Source organism: Bos indicus x Bos taurus, chromosome 16, assembly GCF_003369695.1.
Source record: "Bos indicus x Bos taurus breed Angus x Brahman F1 hybrid chromosome 16, Bos_hybrid_MaternalHap_v2.0, whole genome shotgun sequence".
In the NCBI taxonomy this organism is placed as follows: Eukaryota; Metazoa; Chordata; class Mammalia; order Artiodactyla; family Bovidae; genus Bos; species Bos indicus x Bos taurus.
The window spans coordinates 43,220,900-43,246,434 of record NC_040091.1 but is presented as its reverse complement, the minus strand read 5'-3'; the positions used below and the strand labels follow the sequence as shown (position 1 = coordinate 43,246,434).

The 25,535-nt window shown below is 61.0% G+C and overlaps 1 protein-coding gene across 2 annotated transcripts; it reads left to right on the top strand.

Annotated features, from left to right (window-relative positions):
* TMEM201 (transmembrane protein 201) lies at window positions 1-23,643 on the top strand. 2 transcript variants are annotated; one of them, XM_027564980.1, is made up of 11 exons: window positions 1-252; window positions 6,821-6,941; window positions 7,263-7,457; window positions 8,608-8,784; window positions 9,986-10,338; window positions 10,767-10,970; window positions 16,442-16,680; window positions 18,710-18,781; window positions 19,395-19,694; window positions 20,448-20,582; window positions 21,688-23,643. In XM_027564980.1, exons 1-11 carry the CDS (start codon window positions 140-142, stop codon window positions 21,783-21,785), a joined length of 2,007 nt encoding a protein of 668 aa, XP_027420781.1. In that variant the 5' UTR covers window positions 1-139; the 3' UTR covers window positions 21,786-23,643. The 2 variants fall into 2 exon arrangements, with proteins under 2 accessions (XP_027420781.1, XP_027420782.1); XM_027564981.1 differs by lacking the exon at window positions 1-252 and adding an exon at window positions 423-677 and having other exon boundaries at window positions 21,688-21,927.
* Window positions 23,644-25,535: the final 1,892 nt, after the last annotated feature.

Genomic DNA, 25,535 nt, shown 5'->3' with positions numbered 1-25,535 from the left:
GGAGGCGTGCCCGCGCCGGCTACAAAGCGACGAAGGTCACGGCGGGAGGAGGCGCGCGCCGCCGCTCCGAGTCCTACCCGCGGCCCTCGGCCCTGCTGCCGCCGCCGCCTGCCACCGCCCACCGCTCGCACCGGGAACCATGGAGGGAGTGAGCGCGCTGCTGGCCCGCTGCCCCACGGCCGGCCTGGCCGGCGGCCTGGGGGTTACAGCGTGCGCCGCCGCCGGCGTGCTGCTCTACCGGATCGCGCGGAGGTGAGTGCGCGCGGCCCACGCAGCCGGCGAGTATCGCGCCCCCGCCCCCCGCCCTCCGCCCGCGGCCGCCCCCACCCGCGCCAGCTCCCGGGCGGCCCGGCGCCTTCTTGTCCGTCAGCCTCGAGGCCGCGGCGTGGCGGTGGGGCCCGGCCCGCGAGCCCCAGCGCGGAGACCCGTCGTGCACGCCCCGCCCCCGGAAAGAAAACCGGGCTGGGGCTCCTCTGTCGGAAAGCGGCGGAGCGGGTTGGGGGCGCCCAGGAATGTGGGGCGCGTGGGGGGTACGAACTTCCTCCCCCGCGGAGACCGTGCAGACCGAGCTGCAGGATCTGCTGGGCCCCCAAACCCTGCGGGAGAGACGAGCGGGTGTCCAGCCGCGTTCTCTTCCGCCCGGAGCCCTGATCCCTGGTCCTCAGGAGCACGTTGCGGTAGGTTGAGTACTAGCCGGCGGTTTCTGAGGCGGCCCAGGCTGCCTCAGGCGTTGTTGTAATCTCATATAAGCCCATTTCAGTCACAGCCGTGCTCTGTCTAGAGAAGCGGAGGGACAAAAGAGCTGCAAAAATTGTTATCAATTAGACGAGTCAGGATGTGAACTGAAGCATCCCGACCGTGGAGCCTGCGTCCCTAACCTCTGGACTCTGCAGCCTCCAAGAGCAGGAAAGCCTGACATGACATACTTTAGGGGTGTTTAAATACTGCGCTGGGCTTCTGCTGGGTGGGTTCAGTGGCGGCCCCCTGCCCTGGCCCAGGTTCACAGACCTTGCTGACCCCTATGCAGAGCTGGCCTATCATGGGCTTCCGTGGTCAGGGATAAAAGCTTACTGGCCCTCTTATTTCAGGAGGACCTCAGGGGCATCTCCACTGTCTCCCCACTTGATCCACCTTTACAGGGAACAGGAAAAAACGTGGGGTTGTGAGAACGTTCTGGAGAACATTCTGGGTGGGTGGGTTTGTAGCTTCAGCAGCAGATGTTGGAAGCTCAGCTCTTAGGTGGGAGAAGCAAAGGAACTTGCCCACAGCCAGTCAACAGCAGGCGGGGGAGCTGGGACTTGAACCTGGAGGGCTTGTCTGTTCTTCCTTAGCCACCACCGTGTACCGCTTCTTACCCAAGGGGAAAAGACGTGAGAGCGACTGAGTCACAGTCTTCCCGGGGGAGGAAGGGGTGGGAGGGACATCAGCTGTGTCTGCAGGATGAGCCAGAATGGCAGGCTGCGGAGGGGGTGGCCCCGCGGGACCCTTGACAGCCCACAGTTCGACACGTCCAGGCTTTTGCCCAGTTTTTGGAAGCTGGAGGGGCTCACAGGATCAGCTGGTTCACATCAGTCATTTTATACACGAAGGTACTGAGGTGCAGAGGTGCCCACCACTTGCTCAGATTCCCAGAGCAATGTTGACGGCAGAGTGTGTCCAGAGCCCGGTTTGCTTCCCAGGAAATGCAATAAAGAGTGTCAGCCCAGAGATCACAGCCTGGGCCAGGCACTGCCACCAGGCTTTGTGGCCCCCACCCATATTGTGTGGCTGGATTTGAGCTGGATGTGCCCACTGTGCCTCTCTTGTGCTGCAGCTGTTCCTGGGGGTGGGGGGCGGGGGGAGCCTGTCTGCCTTCCTGGGCTGCCCGCCACAGCCTTCCCTTTCCTGGAGGCAAGAGCCTGAGACCTGCGTGCAGTGTCCTGCGAGGTTTCTGAGGGGAGCCACGAGGGTACACACCTGAGTCGTGATGTGGCCCTGGGACCCATAGGCTGAGAGGACAGCCCTTTCCCGGGAGGTTCTGAGATGCTCCTTAAGTGCTGGCTTTATCTGGGGTCATAAATTGGCCACTGTCACGATTCAGAAGCAAGACCAGCCCCCAGACTGAGCCCTTCTCCCTCCTGGAGGAGATCGGTGACAGTGAGGAACGGCTTTGGCCATAGTGTGGGTTTTAAATGACCCTAGAGAGGGCATGTGAGGAGAGTTGTTTTTGGAAATGGACTTGGCCGGGTGGGTGTTTGCAGGCTCAGCAGAGAGGGACAGGGACGGAGGACTGGCCATGGAGCAGGGGCAGGAGCCTGCTTTTCTGAAGTGTTGTGGTACCCAGAGCCTCGGGCAGGGCCAGCCTGGCTTCCTGCCCATGGAGTCCTCTTGACTGGACTGCCTGTGACCTGGGGGGCAGTGCGTGCTGCTGGTGGCCCCATTCAGCAGATGAGAAAACGGAGGCCGAGGAGATCGGGCTTCCTGCCCAGCAACACCACGACCCTTCAGCTCCTAACCAAGCCTCGTGCCCTGGGTCCTCACTGAGCACCTTGGCTGCCGCTCTGCACCCAGGAGGCCAGGTGGAAGCCGAGATTATACTTCGCCGGGCTTGCTCACCCTGGACCCGGGCGGTCTCTGTGGCTTCCTGTGCCCACTTCACCCAGACTCTCACCCCCAGACTCTGCTGCTGGGCATCGTGTTCATCTTCTGCCGGCACAGCCTGCTCATGGCTGCTGGAGCCCCCAGACGTGGTTATTGGATTGTCCACTGTCTGGTGTTTGGAGACGAGACGGCGCAGCCTCCTGGGTAAAGGAGTGGAGCCTCGGCCACACTCCTGCACACCTCTCGCCACGCTCTCCTGCAGCCATGCAGTCTGGCTCCCTGCACACGCACTGGGTGGTCCTCACCCCCTTGCCTGGCAGTCCCAGCCGTTTGAAGGCCATCTGCCCATTGGCCCTGCTGGCCGGCAGGCCTGTCCTTGAGGGTGACGGCTGACGCTCTGCCCGTTGGCTTTCTGCTGTGGCATCTGTCGCAGCTGCCCTGTGCAGTCGTTCTGTCCTTGCATCCGGGGAGTGGGGAGCCTCGTGCATCTCTGCCTCCTTTCTAGCCCAGCCTGTGCCTCTCCAGCTGGGCCATGCTGAGGAGCCAGGGCCATCCACCGAGAGCAGACCCGGGCCTTCTGTCTGGTGTTGGCTGGACCGCTGTGGACCCAAGTGTGCTTTGCCTAGAGGCTGGAGTGGGCGGCCCGGAGGCCCGTTGGTGCTGGTGCCTCTGCTCTGCAGGAGGCCCTTGGATTCTCGCAGGTGGATTGCACAATACTCAGGGCACAGAGTAGCAAGCAAGGCAGTGTATGGGGTCCCTCAGGGACCCGTCACCTGGGAGGCTGACCTCTCGAGCCCTAAGGAAACCAGCCTGACTGTCAGAGACCATCTTCCAGACCTGCTGGACCAGCACACGGGTCACAGGCCGTGTGCCCAGTCCCCCTTGGGGGACTTCACAGAGCCTGGTGTGGTGGAGACTGCTTGACACATCGGCCTCCCCCAGACTCTGAGCGCCGCTACCCCCGCCCCCAACCCTTAAGAGGGACTGAGCCCACACAGTGTCTCCTCTGTGTCACACTGCACTGGGCTCACAGCTGATGCCCACCCCCGGCAGGGGCCAGGACCAAGGGGCATGGAGCTGCAGCCCTCAGAGTAGTGGGCTGGAACTGACCCCCTGCCCCCACCTGACCTCTTAGGATGTGGCAGGATGTCAGGGCACGAGCTTTGCTATGACTAAACATGCATGTTTGGGGCTCACAAGGCAATACCATCATTAGGGCCTGTGTTCATCTTTTTCCCGTTGTGTGTTTGGTGCTGTGGAGGGATGGTTCCGGAACACACAGCTGCCCCCTGGTTCCTCCCGTGGGGCCCATCCTGCCCTTGGCTGCCTCAGGCCTCCCCTGACCCAAGCAGAGCCCAGGAGCTCAGCACGCAGGCAGCAGGGGCTGGGTGATTACCTTCCAGAGCCTCCAAGCCAACCGCCCATCCTCTGGAGCCTGGTCTTCTACTGGAGGTGGCCTGGCCTCGACCCATCTAAGTCTCTCCTGCTGTGTCACGGGGTCGCTGTCTCTTGGCCCTCTGATCTTGTCTACCACAAGGGGTTTGACCAGAGCTTCGCTGGGAACAGAGGTAGTTGGCTCGGGAGAGAAGTAGGTCAAGGGGTTAGGAGGGGCATAGGGTGGGGGCGTTAGCCTGAGCAGGAGCAGGATGGGGCTGAGCTGGCTTCCACGTCAGGCCCGGTAGAGGCGGGTGCAGTGCCACAGGCCAGGGCCGCCTAGCCGCTGTGGAGACTATGAGCTGCAAGGTCAGCCATCAAGTGCAGCCCGCGAGTGTGAGTCACATGCACCCACGTGTCTGGCATGTGAAGCTCCAGGCAGGCGGGAGCATCGCTGATCCTTGGAGAACTGACACCCACACCTGGCATCGCTGGTCCATCTGCTGCTCACAGGCCTTAGCGTGCTTTCAGGGCGCTCCCCAGAGGAGCTGTGGGGGATGACACCCCACCAGGTGGAACCCATCTGGTCGGGGTGGCCGGCAGCTGCTCTGTCTGTGAGAGAAGACCCTCACCCCCACAACCCTGGGCAGGGATTACCAAGCCAGAGCTGTTGGCTCAGCATGTGCGTACTAAGTCGCTTCAGTCATGTCTGACTCTTTGTGACTCTAGGGACTGTGGCCCACCAGGTTCCTCTGTCCATGGGATTCTCCAGGCAAGAATACTGGAGTGGGTTATCATGCCCCACCCCCCCCCCCAGGTCCCTCGTCCGACCCAGGGATGGAACCCGTCTCTGACGTCTCCTACGTTGGCTGGCAGGTTCTTTACCACTAGCGCCACCTGGGCTGGCCCAGGCCTAATCCCCCCTCCCCTCCCGACCACCCCTTTCCAGTCCGGGCTCACTTCCCCACCACGAAGCTGGTGATTGAGGGTGAAAACGATGACTTCCTGGGTGGGAGGGGCTTCGTGCCTGGCCCCCCAAGCCCAAAGCCTCAGTTCCTGATCGCCCACCACAGGTGCCCACCAGTGGTCATCTTTATTCACTTCCTGTTTGTCTTTACTCATGGGCTGCCAGCCCTTCTGCTGGCTTCTCTCCAGTGACAGGTGTGGTATGGTGGGCATCTGGGGTGGAGGGGCAAAGGGGCCCATCGTGAGGCCAGCAGGACCCAGGGGAGCAGGGGAAAGGTGTTTGGGCCTGCCTCACCGCTCCTGTGGACACGCCTGCCCTCGTGCACTATTATAGAGAAGCCTGTAAAGCGGTTACAGATTAACAGAGAGAAAGCCAAGTGCTTAATTGCCCAAGTGCGGCTTCTCGGCAGAGAGGGTTCCCACACCGCTAGGCGCCTCCTTCCACTGCTCTTGGCCTGAAGGCCAGTGAGGCTGTCAGAATGCCTCCGCTGACCACCTGCCCAGCCCAGCGCTTCCCTCAGTTCTCTCACTTGATCCCTCAGCACGCTTTTTGGAGCAGAGATGGTTGCTATCCGCATCAGCCAGATAGAAAAATGATTTTCCCTGAAGGCCACGCCGTGACCATGGGGCCAGGCTGCCCAGCACTACTGTTTCTGAGCCTTGCCCTCCAGCTCGATGAAGCTGGGGCAAGCCAGGGTGCCCGCTGTGGACCCTGGGACCCTTCCCTGCAGGGTCTGGTTCCATGTCCTCTGTCTGGGCTTGCTTCTCTCCTCCCCTGCCCTCCCCATGTAAACTGCTGTTTATTGGGCAGTCAGCCAGGTTCTGGAAGCACTTCCCACACTTGTCTTGTCCACAGATGATAGGTAATAAGACTGAGGCTTGGAGAACTCTTGTGATCTGCCCATGGTCCATGGACAGGCAAGGCCAGGAGGCAGCTCAGTGTCAGAAGCAGGAGCTCTCTTTCCAGGGGGCCAGGCCCCCAGACAACCCCAGAGTCAGCACCCTGTGTTACAAAGCACCCTTACATGTCTTGTGTCTTTGAGCCCTGATAACACGCAAATGCCAAGGCTGAGAGAGGAGGGATTGGCAGAGCCGGGACTCTGGCTCCCAGAAGCTTGGGGCTGTGCCATCCTCTGGACAGCAGGGGTGTCCACGTGTGGTATGACTGCCCATCCCAGCAGAGGCCCAGACGGCAACCCCACAGCTGGAGGTGGACTCTAGGGGCAAGCAGGGAGACAGGAGTGGCAAGGCCAGGACCCCAGGCTTGAGCTGCCACCTGTTATCGTAGATTTCTGAGACTGGAGGGGTTTGCCTGGCAGTTGCCATGTCCTTGCCTCCTCCACCCCCTGACACACACCCGCCGAACAGCCAGGGAGATGGATGGAGGGTACTCGAGCACAGATCCCTCAGTGTCTGGGCCGGGATTATCCTGCACACCCACCTGTCACCACGCGTGTGGCTGGCGAGGGCCGCTGTGGCCAGCCTGTCCTGTCCCCAAGCCAGGGGGGGCTGGCCCCAGGCTGAGCAGCTGTCTTCAGTCCCCACCCTTGGTCTCCTTGGCCCTGGCTCTCCTGGGGCTTCTTTGAGCACCGAGGCCCCGTCCATCTGGAAATTCCCCAGGGAGCACCGTTTCCTCAGCCTGGGAATGGGCCCAGGTCTGTGGGCCTTGAGGGAGGGAGGGAGGGAGGTCTTGGAGCCAGGTCCCTGTCAGCCCGTAGCCTGGCTGGCCCCGGGTTCCTGGTCCGTCTCCAGCTGACCCCAGGGTCAAGGAGGCTTGGCCTGGTTGGCTGAGGATAAGCCCAGGTCCCATGGACGGGTTCATGGAGTCCCCCGCCCTGCTTGCCGCCACCCTCCCTGGTCTCTCATCCTCCCGCAGACTCCACTCTGTCCTTGTCCGCAGGATGAAGCCAACACACACTGTCGTTAACTGTTGGTTCTGCAACCAGGACACGGTGGTGCCCTACGGGAACCGCAACTGCTGGGACTGCCCCCACTGCGAGCAGTACAACGGCTTCCAGGAGGTACGCCCCCACCCACCCCGGCCACCATCCAGGGCCTCCTCTGAGGACCAGCGCACAGGCTCAGGGAGCCAGGGTGACATGGGCGGGTTTATGTTCAGACCCAGGTCTTTTCAGACTCTGCATCTCGCCTGAGTTGGGGTTCCCTGTGAAGTTCCTTTGGAAGAAGAGCTTCCGTGTTGCATGTAAAGAGAGGGAGTGTTAGCGATCCACCTTGGGGAAGTATCTGCATGTGGGACCTCTGTCCGGCGCCCGGCCTGAGCGGGGGCGGGAGGCTCCTGCCTGTGGGGAGGCCTCCCCCTGACTCGGGTCCTCCTCCCTCAGAATGGTGACTACAACAAGCCGATCCCCGCACAGTACCTGGAGCACCTGAACCACGTGGTGAGCGGCTCACCCGGCCCCCGCGCCCCCGCCCAGCCCCTGCAGTGGGTGAGCAGCCAGGTGCTGCTGTGCCGGAGGTGCAGCCACCACCAGACCGCCAAGGTCAAGCAGCTGGCCGCCTTCTCACCACGTGACGAGGTGAGTGGGGGGCTGGGGATGCTGGAGGCAGTAGAGCCGCTGAGGAGCACCCCCTCCTCACCCAGAACCCCGTGCTGGCCTGCATTCCGGATGTGTCATCTCAGCCACGCGCTTCTCACACTTCCTGTCTCGTGGTCACTGCTGTGGGGGCCCCAAGCCTGGGAGCACCTGCCAGTCCAGAGGGATTTGTCCCTGGGCGAGGGGAGGCAGGGTCCTTGGGCTCCAGCGTGGGGCTCTGTTGGGTCCATCCTGTCCGTGTCCCTCTGAGTCCGTCTAGCCCACCGCCTGGCGGGCAGTTGGCTCTGGAGTGGGCGAGGCTCCTGGCTCGTGGAGGGCAAGGGGAGGCGGGTGCTGCCCAGAGGCTGGATGTCAGCCCTTTGCCTCCTGGGTCCACGTGGAGGCCAGCAGCCTTGTCATCTAGCCCATCTCTCCTCGCCCAGTCTGGGGGTTCCGTGACCTCAAGAGACAATGCTTGCTGAAGCTCAGAGACCCTGACTTTCCCCAAGGCCCAGTCTGGGAGGGAGGTGGGGAGGGAGGAAAATAGAGGTGAGCTGGGGCTGGGTGGAGAAAGCTGGGAAGGCTGCCAAGAGGAGGGCAGGCACATGTGACGGGGCAGTCAGGGCAGGTTTCTGGCACCTTCGCTCCTAGCAAGAGACAAGCCAGGACCCTCCTGCCCCTGCAGACTGAAATGTCTGGCTCCCCTGCAAACCGGGAAGCATGTGCTGCATCTCCTGGGGAAGGAAGGGTGGGCCTCGCGTTGCCTGGGCTGTTCCTGAAGTGCAGAGGCCCTTCAGTTCCTGCCGAGGCCCTGACCTGGCCAGGGGCTTTCTCGTGTTTCCTGGACCGCTGGGCTTCAGTGAGGAGGCAGGTCTACCTCCAGGTGGTCCATCTGTTCAAGCCCAGGTGGTGTCCGGAGTCCGGGAGCAGGGCCTGAGCAAGGGCCACATGCCAGGCTCGGGCCTCGAGGTGTGTCCTTGGCAGCCGCAGAACTAGCTGGAACGTCCCCTGGGGGCCCTGCTGTGTCCAGGGCTGTGGGTGGCTCCTCTTCCCAGGTCATTGGTCCTGTCGAGCCCCCGAGGAAGCAGGTACAGAACAGGGATGACTTGCACATGGTCACCCCCGGGACCCTGAGCCTGTGCCCCCTCCGCAGGGCAGGTACGACGAGGAGATCGAGGTGTACCGGCACCACCTGGAGCAGATGTATAAGCTGTGCCGGCCGTGCCAGGCAGCCGTGGAGCACTACATCAAGCACCAGAACCGCCAGCTCCGCGCCCTGCTGCTCAGCCACCAGTTCAAGCGCCGGGAGGCCGACCAGACCCACACACAGGTGCAAGGGGCGTCCCAGCCCCCAAGTCTGTGCAGGAGACCCCTTCCCGGAGGGCGGGCCGGTGACCAGGGGCAGCTCTTCAGAGCCAGGCCCTTCCTCTGGGGCAGCCACCTTCCTGTGGGGCCGCCTCCCAACCTGTGCCCCAAGCCAGAGTGGAGCAGGGGTGGGGGAGGGGGGTCCCAAGGAGAACTTGTGTCATGGCCAGGGTTTCTAGGCTGCCCTCCAGAGCCTGGGCACCTCCCAGCACCTCTGGGGATTCCTGCAGCACCTTTGTAGTGGGTGCTCTCCGAGGTACCCTGGAAACCAGGCAGGGAGGTTGAGTCTCAGGGAGAGGGCCTGGTGTGCAGCGTCCCCGGGGTTTGAACCTTGGACCAGCTGGCTAAAACCATCGTTAGTTTTTGTCACTGCTCAGATGCTGGAGTGTCCTGCCATAAAAAAATGTGATATAGGAGCAGGTGGATTTAGAAGTAAAAACCATCCTCCCCAAAGAAATTCTCCCCTCGCCCTGGGTCCCCAGAGGTACCTAGCTGGTGGTGGCCGTCTGGCCAACCAGCTGGTGTGAGATTTCCAGTCTGCAGCCAGGCCCCTGACCACTGGCCCGCACGCCTGTTTGCACAGAGAGCTGCGCTGACCCTTGCTTTCCCCCCCTCCACTGTCTTTCAGACTGAACAACTTATTGTTTTTTCTTTCTTTTTATCTTTGTATTTAATGTTGGAGCATGGCCAATTAACAACATTGTGATAGTTTCAGAGGGACAGCTATGGGCCTAAGTTAACAAAGTTAGTAACCGGTACTTTTTAACTTTGACCAGAGTTGTGTGTACGTTCATTAAAATTCTAGTTAAAACCACACAGTAGGAGTTTCCTACAATAACTTGAAAATGATTGGAAACTGTGTTTGAAAGAAAGGTCACCATCAGATCAGAGGATTACTGTAGAGAATGTGGCAGCACAGTCCCCCCGCCCACAGTAGCTCACAGTGGAGTGAAGGCCCAGAAATGAGACAGGTTAATGGGACCCACGGGTGAACCAGAAACGAAGCCAAGAGTGCGTGAGAATTTAGGGCACCTCTAATCACTGGGAGCTGGTGGTTCTTCTGTGAGTGCTGGGGGCCCCTGGCCAGACCCCCATGCACAGAGTGGGCACCCGGAGGGCTGTCGGTGGCTCTGGCCCTGTCGCTGACCTGCCTCTCCCTCCCTCAGAGCTTCTGCGCGTCTGCGGTGAAGGCCCCAGCACAGGTCATCGTGCTCCGGGCCCTCGCCTTCCTGGCCTGTGCCTTCCTGCTGACCACAGCGCTTTACGGCACCAGCAACCCCTTTGCCCCGGGAGCCCCGCTGCCCCCGACCCTGCCAACTGGTAGCAATGGCTCGGCCCCACCAGACAACGGAACAGCCACCGGGGCTGAGGGCTGGCGGCAGCTGCTGGGCCTGCTGCCCGAGCATGCGGCCGAGAAGCTGCGCGAGGCCTGGGCCTTCGGGCAGAGCCACCAGATGGGTGTCGTGGCGCTGGGCCTGCTCACCTGCCTGCTGGCCATGCTGCTGGCCGGCCGCATCAGGTGCGTGCGGGGCAGGGACGCAGTGGGAGGAAGCTCAGCGGAGGCAGGGGCCCTGGGGCCACACTGCGTCCTCTCCCCACCCCAGGCTCTTCACCGCAGTCAGGCAGTGGTGACCTAGCTCACGGGGTGTAGTGCTTGCCTGTGCAGATGCAGACCCTGTACCGAACGGCATCCCCTTCCTCTCACCGCAGCTCTGAGGGAGGTTTCCTTGCCCCGTTGTACAGAGTAGGACACTGAGGCTCAGAAACACTGACTCAGAGCCGTGGGGTGAGGAAGTGTTGGAAGTGGCATTGAGAGCCCCGCGCTCTGCTCGGGCCCTCGATGGTCTCCTCTGAGCAGGGCCAGGGTGAATGGAGGAGGCAGGAGGTGGGGGGCCTGGAGGGGCCTCACCCACCTCGCTGGGCCCTCACTCCCACTCTTCCCCACAGGCTCCGGAGGATCGACGCCTTCTCCACTGGCCTGTGGGCCCTGCTGCTGGGGCTGCACCTGGCTGAGCAGTACCTGCAGGCCGCCTCACCCAGCTGGCTGGACACGCTCAAGTTCAGCACCACGTCCCTGTGCTGCCTGGTGGGCTTCACAGCAGCCGTGGCCACGAGGAAGGCGACGGGCCCACGGAGGTTCCGGCCCCGAAGGTCAGAGAAGCAGCAGTGACTGCGGGGGGAGGACAGACGGACCAACAGGCCCTGGGCTTTGCCCGCAGCCCGGACAGGGCACCTCTGTCTTGCTTCTTTCTTACCTGCCTCACTCCCGCCCCCACCCCCCAGGTTAGGGTCCTGGCCCAGCCCCTCCACTTCCCCTAGGAGTCAGGCCCCCCCATTCCTTTCTGGCTCCACCAAGCCACCCTCCACCCAGCACCCCCAAGTGCTTTCTAGCTGGTCACCACTGCCGCCACCTTTCTGGCCAAAGACCCCACCACCACTGCTCTGAGATCGGAACAGGGCAGCACCCATACTGCCTGCCTCTGCCCCATGGCTATCACTGGCAGCTCAGGCACCCCCACACTGGCCGTGGCCCCTTTCCTGGCGCTGACACCATCGGAAGAGGGGTACGGGCTTGTTTTCTGCTTCTTCTCTCACCTTGCCCCGCCACTGAGCCCCCAACATGGGCTGGCGACGGTGGCTGCAGGCTGGGCCCTCGCCGCATGGCCTGACCACTCGGGCTGCTGGGTGTGGGCAGGTGCTGCTGAGTCAGGGCCAAGCAGAGCCCCCTACCTTGTCCCACTCTTGTTTCTCTGATCTGTCCTTTTGGTCCTACCTGCTGTCAGTCAGCCCCCCAGGAGTTCATGAAACCAGGAGGAGGCAGGGCTAACCCCAGGGTTCCCTGCTCTGAGAGCCCGTTATCCCTCAGCCTCCTTCCCCAGGGATGGAGAAATGCAGTTCTTAGACCCAGACTGGCCTTGACCATGAGTTTGTGGGGTGAGGCCCATGTGGAGGTGGAGGATAGAAAATCATGCTTCTCCCGTGATCAGCAGGTTTCTCCTAACAGCCAGCCTGTGGTGGGAGATCACTCAGGAGGGTGGGGGGAGGGGTCTACATGCTCTTTACTTCCCTATCTTTTGGGCACCGCTGTGAGCCAGACAGCGTAACTGGGGCACACACACTCTGCCCACTCTCCTGGGAAGCCCCTGGCTCTGCCCTGAAAAGGCAGGACCCCAACCCTTACAGCCCAACCCTCCACTCGCTCCCTGCAGGGCTGGGGTTCAGGCTTCCCAGGCCAAGGTGACTCTGATTGGCAGGTAACGGGGCCCTGCCCCTCTCTCTCCATGCCAGGATGTCCCCAGTTTCATCCCGAAACCCCACCTCCATTATTATGCCCAGAAAAAGTTCCAACTGCCCAAAGTTCGGAGAAGGCAATGGCACCCCACTCCAGTACTCTTGCCTGGAAAATCCCATGGACGGAGGAGCCTGGTAGGTGGCAGTCCGCGGGGTTGCTCAGAGTCAGACACGACTGAGCGACTTCACTTTCACTTTTCACTTTCATGCATTGGAGAAGGAAATGGCAACCCACTCCAGTGTTCTTGCCTGGAGAATCCCAGGGACGGGGAAGCCTGGTGGGCTGCTATCTATGGGGTCGCACAGAGTTGGACATGACTGAAGTGACTTAGCAGCAGCAGCCCGAAGTTAGCACTGGGTAAGGGGCTCAAGGGACACGCAGGCCCATGGCACCAGGTCCTTGTCCCTTGTCCCCCTTTGGCTTATCACCACTTTCCTCCTGGCCTCTGGAGCCCCTTGGGGAGGCTCCTGCTTTCCACCTTCCCGTGGGGCAGCTGCAGAGTCCTCAGGGCCTCGGCCTCACTCTCCCTGGGCCAGGCCCCGCCACCCCCTCCTGTGCGCCATCTGTACAGTGAGAGCTGGAACCCTCCAGGGCCCTGGGGTGCTGGCGTGGGAGTGGACATGCTCTGGAGGCTGTTCCCAGCCTGGGGGCTGCCTCCCAGGACCGTGGCAGGGGGTAGAGCAAGGCTGCACACCCCTGCAGGGCCTCGTGTCCTAGTCATTGAGGTGAGCACGAACCCCGCTCCAAGTATGGACCTGGGGACCTGCACGAGCCAGTCACATGTGTGAGGGTGACACTCAGGGCTGTCACCTCACTGAGCCTACAGGGTGAGTGAAGAGTGCCCAGCTCAGGCCTGACCCCCACCATCCTTCTGTTCTTGGGGTCCTGAGAAGCCAGCCCACCCCCCAGCCTGTGTATTGGGTGGCGTTGCGTCCTGATACATGGGTGGAGAGCTGGGCCCAGCTTGCTCTGGGTGGAGGGTGAGGTGGAAGAGCACTGACAAGGTGGAGGAGTTGGGTGGCCGGCCTGTCCCTCGCCTCTGTGAGCCAGCCTCCCGGAGATGGGCGGCGGGAGCCAGGCGGGGACCTGGTGTCTGTTGGCTGTGTGTCCCCTGGTCTCTGGAATCCCCTGTTCTCAAGGAAACTGGCAGAATGGTGCTAATTACTGCTTTTCTTGGCATTGAGTAGAAGCAGGACATCTGTGTGTACGCGTGTATTTAAGTTAAATTATTTATAATAACCGTAACCAGCTCTCACGCTGGCCAGGAGCCTGCTGAGCAGACATCTCTCCTGCCCTCTAGCGGGCGGGGACGGAAAGACACCCTCGTGTCGCGAGATGGACCTCATCGAAGGAAGGCTTCCTGGCATTTTTAGAGTTTGTGTGATTTTTTAAACCACGCATCTGTCCCTTCAAATTCCATTACGTGGAGCATATTTCAGCACCTTCTGACATTACTGGCGACAGCTGAGGAAGTGCGGGCACCACTGGGACCGTGGCTTATTCCCTGGGAGTATGTTGGCCTCTTCTCCCCTCCAATGGGGATCACCATCAGACCCTCCAGAAGGGGGTTGGGGAAGTGGGACCGTCTTCTCCCCCAACCCCAGGCCAGTAGGCTCCCCCATAATGCTTGCCCGGAGCCCCTGGGAGAGGCCGCTGTTCCCTCTGCCTGCGACCGTCGCCCAGTGTCCCGTCCTTTCTGTTGTGTAGACGTGGATGACTGTCTAGTGACCCTGTAATTGCTGTAACCACAACTCCCGGCCTTAGATGTAGTGTGTTTGATGCTGTATTTTCAATAAATGCCTCCGGGGCCCTGCTCTGACCGGGGGGCGTCAGGCACCACGTCTTTTCTGTTTTTTCTTTCTCGTTCCTTCAGAGGCTTCTTTGCCAGGGGCGGGGGCTTCAAGGGATGGGAGCACCCACCAGAGTCAAGTTTGGGAGCTGGCGCCATGGGCCCCGAGCAGCTCAGGGCCCACCGTCCTTGGGTGGCGCGTTTATTTCCTTGTCTCCCTAAGCTGCTCCTTAAATGTCGTCCTCTCTCTCCTCCCGCTCCCAGCCCGGGCCAGGATGGGGTTGGAGAACAAGAGGCCCCCCTCAGTGTCAGACGGCGTGCAATGCAGCCAGCGGACCGCCCCTTCCCCAGAGCCCCTCTATCACAGCGGGCACACAGGCTTGGGTTCTGGGGCTGGATGCCTCTCTGAGATGCGGTTTGAGGGCACAGGTGGTCTCTGGGGTGGGGGGTGGGGGTTGTTAAGAGGAAGCGTCGGTCTGTGTGCCGCGCCCGGGAGCCTGGTGGAGGTGGGGTTCCTTTGACAGAGGCTCCCAGGGTCTGTCTTCTGTGGAGCCAGGACAAAGGCTCATGCCTGACACTTCACACGATCTGCTAGTTGAGTGATGCCACCACGTGTCCCAACAAAAGGGTCAGACTGAAGAACCGTTCCCCCCCCACAACCCCCCAGTGCCACCTTGTCCACTCGCATCAGAGATTGGGAGAGCACCTGTGCCAGGTAGGCAGCCCCAGGTGTTAGCAGGACCTGCGAGGGAGGAGCTGGTCAGACCCAGCCGGCCACCTCTAAGACCCATGGCCCGACTGGGCTTTAGCTTGCCAATTACTTGGGGTGTACTTCGGCCAGCGCCTGGCCTGGCCCAGCCCATGGGCTGCCCAGTGGGGTAGCACAGGAAGCCCAGGGCAGGCAGACATGCTGCCGCCCCCTGGAAAGGCTCAGGCGTGTGTGTGTGCGTGTGTGTGTGTATGTGTGTCGTCGTCTCCCCGCCACCCGCCTCCACTCCCCACTGTGGCCCACACACCCTGCCCTCAGGCTGCTGCTGCACACAACAACCAGGGGTCCTGGGGTAGGTGCAGGGAACGGGGCTTTGTGTGACTGGAGCAAGTTAGCCGAGGGTCCCAGCGCACCCACACTGCCCCTCGGTGCTGAGCATCCCCCCCCGACCTCCGACCACTCCCCAAGGTCGTCGCTGTCCTGCTGCATGGCATCACAGTTCTAAAATGACAGCACCAACCTGTGTCTTGTGTTTAGAGTCAGAACCTTCCCCATGCATTTTGGGGGAAAGGAGGTAGGGATCACCCTAGGCAGAACGGGTCCTTGGGTGAAATGTAGGCACGTCCAGCCTGGGGCCAGCCAGCCAGGTGCCCAGAGTCCTCTATAGATTTGCTTGATAGTTTCCACACCTTGATTTCCCCATGTCCCCCAAACACTGGGCCCGCCTTTGGTTCCGAAGTCCAGGTGGCCTCCTGGCACTTAGAAAGGCAATAAAAAGGTCACGTGATCCTCCAGGCGGGCATCAGCTGACCCACCCTCTTAGAAGTTATTTAAAATGAGGGGAAGGGGTGAAAACCAGGGAGATCAGTAGACTGAAGCTTGGCCAGCGGTACCCCAGGTATGCAGCTGGGGTGGGCGCCTTAGCCAGCCCCCGGCTCTGCTGCAGGGCCTGAGCCAACCTGCCCGTCCGTCGGCACATTGTCCTTGGGCTCAGTTGTCCCCTGGGACTGAGGTAAGGCTGGACCTCTGCAGCTCGGTCCAGACGGCAGACTAATCCCTTATTAACTGCCTCTGCCCCCTCCCCCTCTGTAATCAGTTGCCTTAATCAGAAGCATGGTTGACATTCTGGCTTGGGGCCACTGGGTCCTGTGGTGTGATCTGTACCGCGCTCAAGTTAAAGAGACACTGTCACCTTCCGTCTGCGGACAGCTTCGCGATCGCTCATGGCTCTTTCTAAGTTGGAGTCTGGCTGGCGTCCTGCCAGAGCCTCTTCCTGGAGATCCCCAAGCCTGGCTGCCTCCCCCTCTGCTCTGCCAGGGGCTTTAGCGGAGTGTCCGGTGTCTGAGACTAGAGAGCAGCAGCGGTGGGACTCCCGGGGTCAGGCCCGGGGGAGCAGGGGCTCCCCGAGCTCGGCCACTGCGAGGAGGCTCTGGGCACCAAGCAGGAAGTGGCCCAGTTGAGTGCCCGGTGCAGGACTAGGTGTTTCTGCTTCGAGGTGAAGGGTTGGCGTGAGGTTGGCGAGGGCGACAGTGTCACTTTAATACCAAGACTCGTAGTAGACCTAGTTTGCTGTGAGGCTGAAGGGGATCGGAGGGGGCATGCAGGGAGGGGTGGGTCACGCCAGCACCTCCCAGCCACCTGCTCCTAATGGCGTGAATGTGGTTGGACCGCTTTTCTGCTGCAACTAACACACACCTCCTCTGGGACCCCAACTTGGGCCCCACCTTGCACCGTGGGGGAGGGGAGGGGGCCCACCAAGGTGGAGGCCCTGCTCCAGAGGCCCCCAGGGCTGACCTGCTCCTCTCTCCCATGCCCCCCGGGCTCTCTCATAGGTGCTTCCCAGCAGACTCCGTCGGCCTCTTCCCCACCAGCCCCAGCCTGGCCGTCCCCTGCCCGAGCCTGAGCATCACGGGCCCCTCGCCATCTTTGTTCGTCCCCACCCCGCCTGGCTTCCTGCCGATCGCCAACCACCAGCTGTTCCGGTCCCCCCGCCGGGCCTCGCCCTCCTCGCTGCCTGGCCGCCTCAGCCGGGCCCTCTCGCTGGGAACCATCCCCTCTCTGACACGAGCAGGTAAGTGGCACTAAAAGGCATCGGCGGGCAGTGCGGGGCTTGAGGCACCTAGCTGAGCTCGAGGCGGGGGTGGGGGTCCTGCTGTAGACTTGGCGGAACTGGGTTCAAACCCTGGTGTGTCTACTCAGTAACTGCCTGAGCCAAGGGGCTTAACCATTCTGAGCCTCAGTTTCCCACAAAAAATAAATGAGGCCAGTCGTGGAACCCACCCTGTGTGAAGGTTAAGCCCGGTGATGGACTTAACGCACGTAGGTGTCACAGTTCTCACTGTTGTTATTCCTGCTGTCTTGTGATCCTGTGTATCGTGTGCTCTGTCATGTCTGACTCTTTTGTGACCCCGTCGACTGTAACCTGCCAGATTCCTCTGTCCATGGAATTTTTCAGGCAGGAATACTGGACTGGGTTGCCACTTCCTCCTCCCGGGGATCTTGCCCATCCAGGAATAGAACCCAGGGTCTCCTGCATTTCCTGCAATTTTCAGACAAATTCTTTACCACTGAGCCACCTGGGAAGCCCCTGAGACCCTGGGGGCTGGAAAATTTGCCCCCAGCCTCTGTGGTCCAGGGCCCAGGGATTTGGTTCAAGCCTGTCGTGTTCATGGAGCCCTGGTGGGCCCAGCATCTGGTCCCCACCACAGGAAGCTTTGTCTCATCCCTCCCCTTCCCCAGCAGGATCTTTCCAGGGGCCCTGCTTGGGTCTTCTTCAATGACCCTCCTCACTTGGGGAGGTTGCCTGGTGTCCGCAGGGTTTGCTTTATCCTCTGGGGGATGGCCTGGAGGGCAGGGCGGTGCAGCAGAATCTGGCCTCCAGGAACGTGGGCAGCATCTTGGTTAAGCTGGGCTTTCTGACATGTACTATCTCTCTGAAGCCCCTCAGCAGTTCCTCCATGCTGGGGCTCCCCCCGCCCAGCCTGACATCCCCTGGGCCTGTTCTCTCCATAACTTGCCCAGCAGCTGTGGCCGCCAAGACCTAGGGTTGAGCCCAGGCGTCTTCTCGCCCTGTGTGCAGTCCAGCGGCCTCCTAGGTAGCGGGTGGGTCACACTGCAGGAGGGACGGCTCACTGGACACACCTTGAGCTGAGCAGTGGGTAGTGCTTGAGGCCTGCAGGGTGGGATTGATGGGGGTCAGACTGAGCCCTGAATAGTACCGAGATCTGGACTCCAGGCATTTCCATGTCACCTGACGTGAGCCATGTTGCTGGGAGAAGGGCCTCGTCTGGTAATGGTTATTCAGCAGAGACCCCTAAGCAGGTGAGTTGCAGCTCAGGCCCTGCTCAGACCTGGGGCTGATGGCTGGGGCCCTGGGGGCCCTCTGTGAACAGCCCCTGGAGCTGGGACAGAGGGGAGCGGAGTGGACAGGAAGGCCCTGGACTTGGGAACCTGGGGATCCAGCAGCTGGGCCCATCTGCAGAACAGTGTTCTCTGCAGAGCCTCCAGGTCGGGGCAGGGACCCAAGCTGTAGGGCCTCTGGCGGACGGCATGGGTCTGGCCACTGCCTGCTGTGTCCACAGGCAGTCTCCTTGCTGCCTGGGGAGGCCTGAGGTGAGGGCTCAGGAGGCCGCCTGCCCCAAGGGCCCAGGGCAGTGCTATGGGACACAGGTTGGTCTCAGAGTGACGTGTGAGGGCTGGGACCCAGTTGCCATCGCTGGGCCAACCCTTGGCTCAGGTGTTAGGCGGCCCTGGCGGTCCAGGATCCGTCTTGCCCAGCTCTACCTGCCTCTGCAGCTCCTGCTGCAGGCCTAACCCCGGCTCCCTGCAGCTCACGCTGGGTGGGAAGGCCCCTCCCCTGCACCCATCGACAGGTTAGCAGAGGAGGCAGGACTCAAGGTGGCTGGAGAAAAGAAGGGCACAGGGCAGGCGCCAGGCCTGGGCTCCCGTGTGGCCTGTGTGGGTTCCAGTTTCCTTATTTGTGAAGCGGGGACCTGCCCTTGAGGACACAGGATGTGGGGTGACGCAGAGCAGCCATGCCTCAGGGAGGGGTTGGAGACAGGCCATCTCCCCAGGGACCTGTGTTGCCTTCCTGTCTCCAGACTCAGGGTACCTGTTCAGCGGGAGCCGCCCTCCATCTCAGGTGTCCCGACCCGGGGAGGTCTCAGTTTCAGGTAAGAAGGACCGAGCGCCAAGGGGAGTGATGGGAAGCTGGCTCAGGCAGGGAGCGTGTGAGCCGGGGTTTCCAGAGCGTGTGTGCAGGGCGGGACGGCAGACAGGCCCTTGGAGGGGATTCTGTTCAAATCCCAGCTCCCGGCCTCCCAGCCGTGCAGCCCTGGGCGAGTGCCTAACACCCCGTGCTTCATTTTTCTCTTCTGTGAAATGGGCACCAGAGTTTCTAGGACTAGCTGTGGTGCCGTCGTCCTTACAATGGTGACATGTGGAGGTGGCACTTGGAAATGAGCAGGGCCCAGGTTAGCTGAGCCCAGGTCTCCAGGGTTTCTTTCTCCCCATGCCTTGTTCTCAGCTGAGGGAGGTAGCAGAGACTTTGGACAGAAATTGGAGAGGGGCAGAGGGGGCATCGCTGAGGCTCTGCGATCCTCTTCCCCGCCCTGGGTGCCTCCTCCCACAGTTCCCAGCAGGGGCCCCTGTGCCCAGCAGTCTAGGCCCAGCCTTGGCCTTTCTCCCTCAGTCGGTAGACGAGAAAGCAACAGATCAGAATAGGCGCTCCTGTAAGCAGAGCGAGCACTCACTATGTTGTCGTCTCTGCCTTCCTCCCACCTCCAGATTACTTCTCTCTGCTGTCGGGCAGCTGCCCCTCCTCCCCGGTCCCTTCCCCAGCGCCCTCCGTGGCAGGCTCGGTGGCCTCCAGCGCCGGCTCCCTGCGCCACCGCCGGCCCCTCATCAGCCCGGCCCGGCTCAACCTGAAGGGGCAGAAGCTGCTGCTGTTCCCATCGCCCCCTGGGGACGCCCCACACACCCCCAGCAGCTCCGACGAACACTCACCCCACAACGGCAGCCTCTACACTGTCGAGTCGCCCCCGGCCCCACAGAAGCAGCCAGCACGGGACACAAAGCACACGGCGGGTACGGCCCTCTGATCTCGCCCTGGAGGTGGGAGAGCCCTGCGGGCCATGGGAGGCCTCCAGTCAGTGTGCAGTGATGGGGACACCATCAAGAGGTTGCTCGGGGCCTGTCCTGGCTCTTACCTGACTGTGGCCGCTCTCCCAAGTCCAGGCACCCTACAGCCTGGCTTCTGGTGACCTTGAACCCTTCAGGACCTTGCCCCTAGTTGGCTGCTTTTATTTCCTTCTTTTGCAATTGACTTGGAGGATCCTCTGTTCTGTGCATCGGGCTGCAGATGTTTTTTATTTTGTTCAAATGCTGTTTTTCTACAAAGCGTTCTACAACGTTTTAACTTAGGCCTCAACATTTAACATCTAGATGTTTCCCACGAACCTGTGGATTTCCTGTGTCTCTCATGACATCAGAAGCTCTGGCCACACCGGGCTGGACAGGTAGAAGGGCAGGCTGAGGCCCCTCGCCCCAGCCTCTGCCCCTCCGCAGCCCTGCTTGTGGCGTCGTCTTCCATACCTAGTGGTGTTTGAGTTTGCAGCTCCTGACCCAAAGCTGCCTCTCTTCCCAGCAGCTACACAGACGGGACCTGAGTGAGGAACAGGCCACCCGCTGTCCAGGGCAGGCCAAGCGAGGTGGGACCAGCCAGGCTGGATGGCCAGCGGCCGCATTCATGGACCGTCCTGGGACTGGAGGTGGAGCTGCCCACATCTGTCCCTGGAGGTGCTCCCCCAGCTCCCACTGAAACGCCCCTTCTCCCTGCAGACACGAAGTCAGTGCCAGAAGGGGGCAGCAGCTGCAGCAGCCGCTCCATCAAGAAGGAGGACGACTCATCCCAGTCCTCCTGTGTGGTGGACACCACCACCCGAGGGTGCGCCGAGGAGCCCACCAGCTGGCGAGGTCTGCGCCCTGTGGGACGTGCGGGAAGAGGGCAGGGCCGTGGGTCTGCAGCCACTGTCCCCTCCTGTCTGTCGGAGAACAGCCCCTCAAGGGCCCTCGGGTGGCAGAGGGTGGTTTGATGCCCCCGCACCTGCTGGGCCCCCTGTGGCTCAGCAGACAGCACCCCACGCCCAGGTTACAAGGGTCTGTGCCTGCACTGTCACAGGGGCCTCTGGCCTCAGGTGACTGCTTAAGGCTAACAGTTACGGTGTAATCAGAATAAGAATCTGGCTGCCTACCTGTACCAGCCACATGGGTGTCCCAAGGCCACGTGTGGCCTGCGGCTGCTCAGGAGGACAGCGGGTAAAGAACACTGTCACCATTCCATAAACTTCCCCAGGGGGGTGTCGGCCTGGGCACGCTGGCGGCCAGTGCAGAGGCTGCAGGCCATGCTGGGCAGCAGTTTGCCTGGGTTCAAATCCAGGCTTCTCAGCTTGTGAACTGGGGGTGGGCTATGAGACTGAATCGGGGTTCTGGGTAAAGCCCAGTGGTCAGGTCCTGACACTCCCCTGGGGCATGTGGAAGCCGTGTGTATTGAGCAAGGATTTTCCTGAAACAATCATTTTGGGCTGACCGGAAATGGGGGCCGCCCCCAGATCTGGGACATGACCCAGCAGCATCAACTTCGGGTGGGGGGGCCCACTCAGCAGCTTATTACCTTGAGGCCTGGGCAGGGGCCTCCTCCTGTCCTGACTGTAAAGCTGGTGTCCCCATGGCAAGGTACAGGTGTTACTGCCCTAGCCAGGTACCTGCTAGGTGGTGCAGGGTCGGGGGGGAGGTACCTTCAAGGAGTCAGGACTTGAGAATTCCCCAGAAGTCCAGTGGTTAGGACTCTGCGCTCTCACTACCAAGGGCCAGGTCCCTGGTCAGGGAAGATCCCACAAGCTGCAGGGTGCAAAAAAAAAAAAAGAGAGTGAAGACTTAGAATGACAGCAGGTTCCTGGGGTCTTTTCAGAGAGGAAGGCTTTTAGGGGCGGGGCCTCAGCCCAGGGGAGCCCACCCCCCTGGGGGTGGGGCCTCAACGCCGCAGCGCTCAGCTCACTGGTCTCGGTTTTTCTCTTGGAAGGTCGTTTTGGCCCCTCCGTGATCCGGGGCCTCCTGGCCGTGAGCTTGACCGCCAACGCCCTCTTCACCTCGGCCTACCTGTACCAGAGCCTGCGCTGACCCGTGGTCCGCAGCCTCCTGGCACCCGGAGAACCTCGGAGGGTGCGCCCAGGTGCATGCCGCTGCCACCACTGCCGGCCTTGGCCCTCCAGAGGGCCCGCCGCCTCCGCCCTCTTCTCCAGGGCCCTTGACCTCGCCTCCGGAGGGAGCCCTGTTCCCCGCCGCCTTCTCCCCACCTGACAGACTCCGGGGCTGGGCGTGGTCTCAGGGGCGCAGTCCTCCTTGGCTGGTATCAGTTGTGCGTTTGGTGCTGACACTCTGATCCCCAAGCCGGAGATCCTGGAGGGGCTGCGTGACTCTGGGGTCCCCTCCTGTACCGTCCAGCCCTGCCTGGCAGGAATGCCACTACTACTGTGAGGGGAGCAGGAGCTGGGCTGCCCCCCGACCCCGCATCCCCGGGCTGTGATCACCTCTTTGTACTGTACTCCTTGACCCGGTCAAGTGGAAGGTAAAGCCCCCGTGGACACCCCCTCGAGGACCGGCGGCATCTGCCTATGTCCTGCGCCATGCTGTGGGCTGGGCCTGCCCTCTGGCTCCCCCGGGTGGGCAGTGAGTTTCCTGCCCAGGGCTTCTCAGAGTTCCTGGGTTTCTGGGGCCCAGCGGGACTAGTGTAAGCACCCCCGCAAGCTCCCTTCTCCCTGCTGTGCCCCCATTTTATTACCTCTGGTGACCTCCCAGGCAGCAGCCCGGCCACCCTGAGAACACTACCCAGGACCACCCTGTCTCCAGGCCCCTCCCTCATGCACTGCCCTCAGGGGCTTTGCTGGGCCCCTCTGCCCGCAGGTCTCTGAGGACCCTGGACCCCTGCCCCCATCCTGCCGTGAACTCGGCTCCTCTGGGCGTCCTGCGGCCGCAGTGGGCTCAGTGTGACCTCTGTCTCCAGGCCACCATGGCTGGCCTGCTTCCTACCCCGAAATCCTCGGTCCTGCCACTGCCCTTCCAACTGATACTGCAGGTTTGTGCCCCACGCAGCCCCCCGACCTTGGGCTGGAGTCCCATCCTGCCCTCAAAAGTCGGGCACAGGGACCCTCACGGTGCCGTGAGGAATGAGAAGACTGCGGGAGTCAGCATCCCCACGCTGCTGTCCCCGGCTCTGGATGCAGGTGTGGGGCGGCGTGCGTGTGCACACTCCTACGTGTGTCTGTGCACGTTTGTGCCACTCGGTGAACTCTGAGTCTCCTTAGGGGGAGGGTCGTGAGAGCAGGGGAAGGGTCTTCACTCTGTCATTCAGGGATAAAGTTTAATTTTATTTTTCTACATATTTTTGCCAGGTCAGGCGTTCCGCTCCTAAGCAGGATGCCCCCAATTCTCCCTGCCAGGGAGGTTTAGTTTTTTTAAGCTTTGGGTGCTTTTTTAGTATTTTTTTTTTTTTTTTTTTACCATGTGGGGAAGGATTGCTCTGACTTCCCCCACTCCTGAGAGCTACTGTTTCCTGCCCTGCCCCCCACCCCGGAACACGGGGAATTGGGGGCCGGGGGCCACTTCAGGTCCCTGACTCCAACTGCCAGAGATGGTTCCAACTCGGAGGTGATGCCTCTTGGCCCCCATCTGTACAGTGGGCATGTGTGTCGAGTTTTTTAATTTTACTTTTTGCCTAACCAAGCCAAACTCCATTCCCGAATGCCCTTCTTCTTTGGCTCTGAGGAAGCTCCAACTGAGTGCCCAGCCCTCTTCTTTCACCCTGGCCAGCCAGGCCCCTCCTGTCCAGGGCCTGTGGTCCCAGCGCCCCCCAGGGGCAGGGGAGAGGCTGGGCCAGGAGGGGGCTGACTTATGTTTTCTTTCAAATAAAAACACAACCTTATTTTTCTTTACAAAAGCAGAAAAGGAAACCAAAAAAGATACCAACCTTTGAACTACACCTCAGTCTGTCTTGTCTTCATTTGCTTTGCTCAGGCACCAGACAGGGTTGTGTATGTGTTGGGGGAGGGTGGGTGGAGGCATATTCACTCTATACAGAGCCCAGGGTGAGTGGCCCAGAGCTCTTGGTGTTGAGTGGTGGGTACCAATGGCTGTGTTCCCAGAAGGGCTGAGGGATTTGAAAGGACATCAGCAGAGACATACTTTGCCGACAAAGGTCCATCTAGTCAAAGCTATGGTCTTTCCAATAGTCATGTATGGATGTGAGAATTGGACTATTAAGAAGGCTGAGCACCAAACAATTGATGCTTTCGAACTGTGGTTGGAAAGGCAAGACTCTTGAGACTCCCTTGGACTGCAAGAAGATCAAACCAGTCAATCCTAAAGGAAATCAACCCTGAACATTCATTGGAAGGACTGAAGCTGAAGCTCCAATAGTTTGGCAATCTGATGCGAAGAGCTGACTCTGGAAAAGACCCTGATGCTGGGAAAGATTGAGGGCAGATGTCTGGGGGAGGAGAAGGGGTAGATAGGATGAGATGGCTGGATGGGATCATCAACAATGGACATGAGTTTGAGCAAACTCTGAGAGATGGTAAAGGACAGGGAAGTGTGGCGTGCTGCAGTCCATGGGGTCACAAAGAGTCAGACAGGACTGGGCAACTGAACAACAATCAGCTACCTGGGTGGGCCTGGGCGGGAGGGTGAACTGGAGCAGAGATAGGAGGCCCTGGGTAAGCAGCAAGAGCAGGGGTTCAGCCGGCTCTTCGCCTTTCCCAGCCTGTGGCCCCTGACCTGGCCCTGGATGATCCATGTGACAGACCTTGTTTTCCGAGCCCACTTGGAATGGCCCAGCCATCCTCCCAGCAAGTGAACTTGGCACCAGCCTCCCCAGATGCACTGGTGGACCCCCAGCCCACACGCCAGCCCCAGTGGGCCCTGATGTAGCACTGGGAGATGCCCCAGTGAGCTGGGAGCCTGGGTGGGAACCCCAGGGGCTGGCCTCCTGAGTGTCCCAGCACAGGTTCTGAGCCCAGGCTGCCCAGTGACCAGAGTCTGCATTTCTGTGGGCTTCAATTTGACTCTGAAGCAGGCCCACCATCCAGGGCTGATCTGGAGATGACTGAAGCGCCCCACTATGGCAAAGGACTCATCCAGGCCCAGCACCTGTAGGGAGGATGGTCGGTGGGTCCTTGTCTCCCTGAGGATGGCAGGGCAGGCTGTCTGACCAGCCCTGAGGACAGATGGGAAGGGACGGGCCCGAGCTGCTCACTCTGACCCGCATGGATCACAGCCGACCGTGTGTGGTGGCAGCAGGGCCAAGCCGCCCCAAGTGTGTGTGCCTGTGTGCAACGTCACTTCAGTGTGCCTGACTGCGACCCTAAGGACTAGCCCTCCAGGCTCCCTGTCCATAGGATTCTCCAGGCAAGAATACTGCAGTGGGTTGCCGTGCCTTCCTTCACGGGATCTCCTGCATTGGCAGGAGGGTTCTTTACCACTAGCGCCACCTGAAGATGGAGCCACAAACACATCTGAGTTCACTGATTTCACAGGTCTTGTGATGTCCTCTGAGGCTGTGACCTCAGGAGGCCAAAGGGCCCAGTTCTTAGCAGCCCTCTCCTCCAGGGAACCTGTGAGTGCATGCCCAGGAAGAACCCAAGGCTCCCTCAGAAGTCACACCCGGCCCCCTGCTCAGAGCTCCCACCAAGCCCTGCTCTGGGACAAGGAGACCCAGCTGAGAGGGCTGTGGGGAGACGCCCCCCTGGTTTCTGAAAGCGATGTAGATGTGTCTGTTATCCCCTCACTAATGTCATCTTCTGTTGTCTCCTTATGAAAGAGAAATAAGTTTATTGTAGAAAATCTACAAATACAAGTGAGCAAAAAAGAAAATGA

Bases quoted from the DNA above. Each gene is read 5' to 3' on its own strand.
- TMEM201 (XM_027564980.1), top strand. From the start codon at position 140: ATGGAGGGAGTGAGCGCGCTGCTGGCCCGCTGCCCCACGGCCGGCCTG. The intron at 16,681-18,709 runs GTAAGTGGCACT...TCCTGTCTCCAG, and splicing joins CCCCTCTCTGACACGAGCAG to ACTCAGGGTACCTGTTCAGC. The intron at 18,782-19,394 runs GTAAGAAGGACC...TCCCACCTCCAG, and splicing joins CGGGGAGGTCTCAGTTTCAG to ATTACTTCTCTCTGCTGTCG.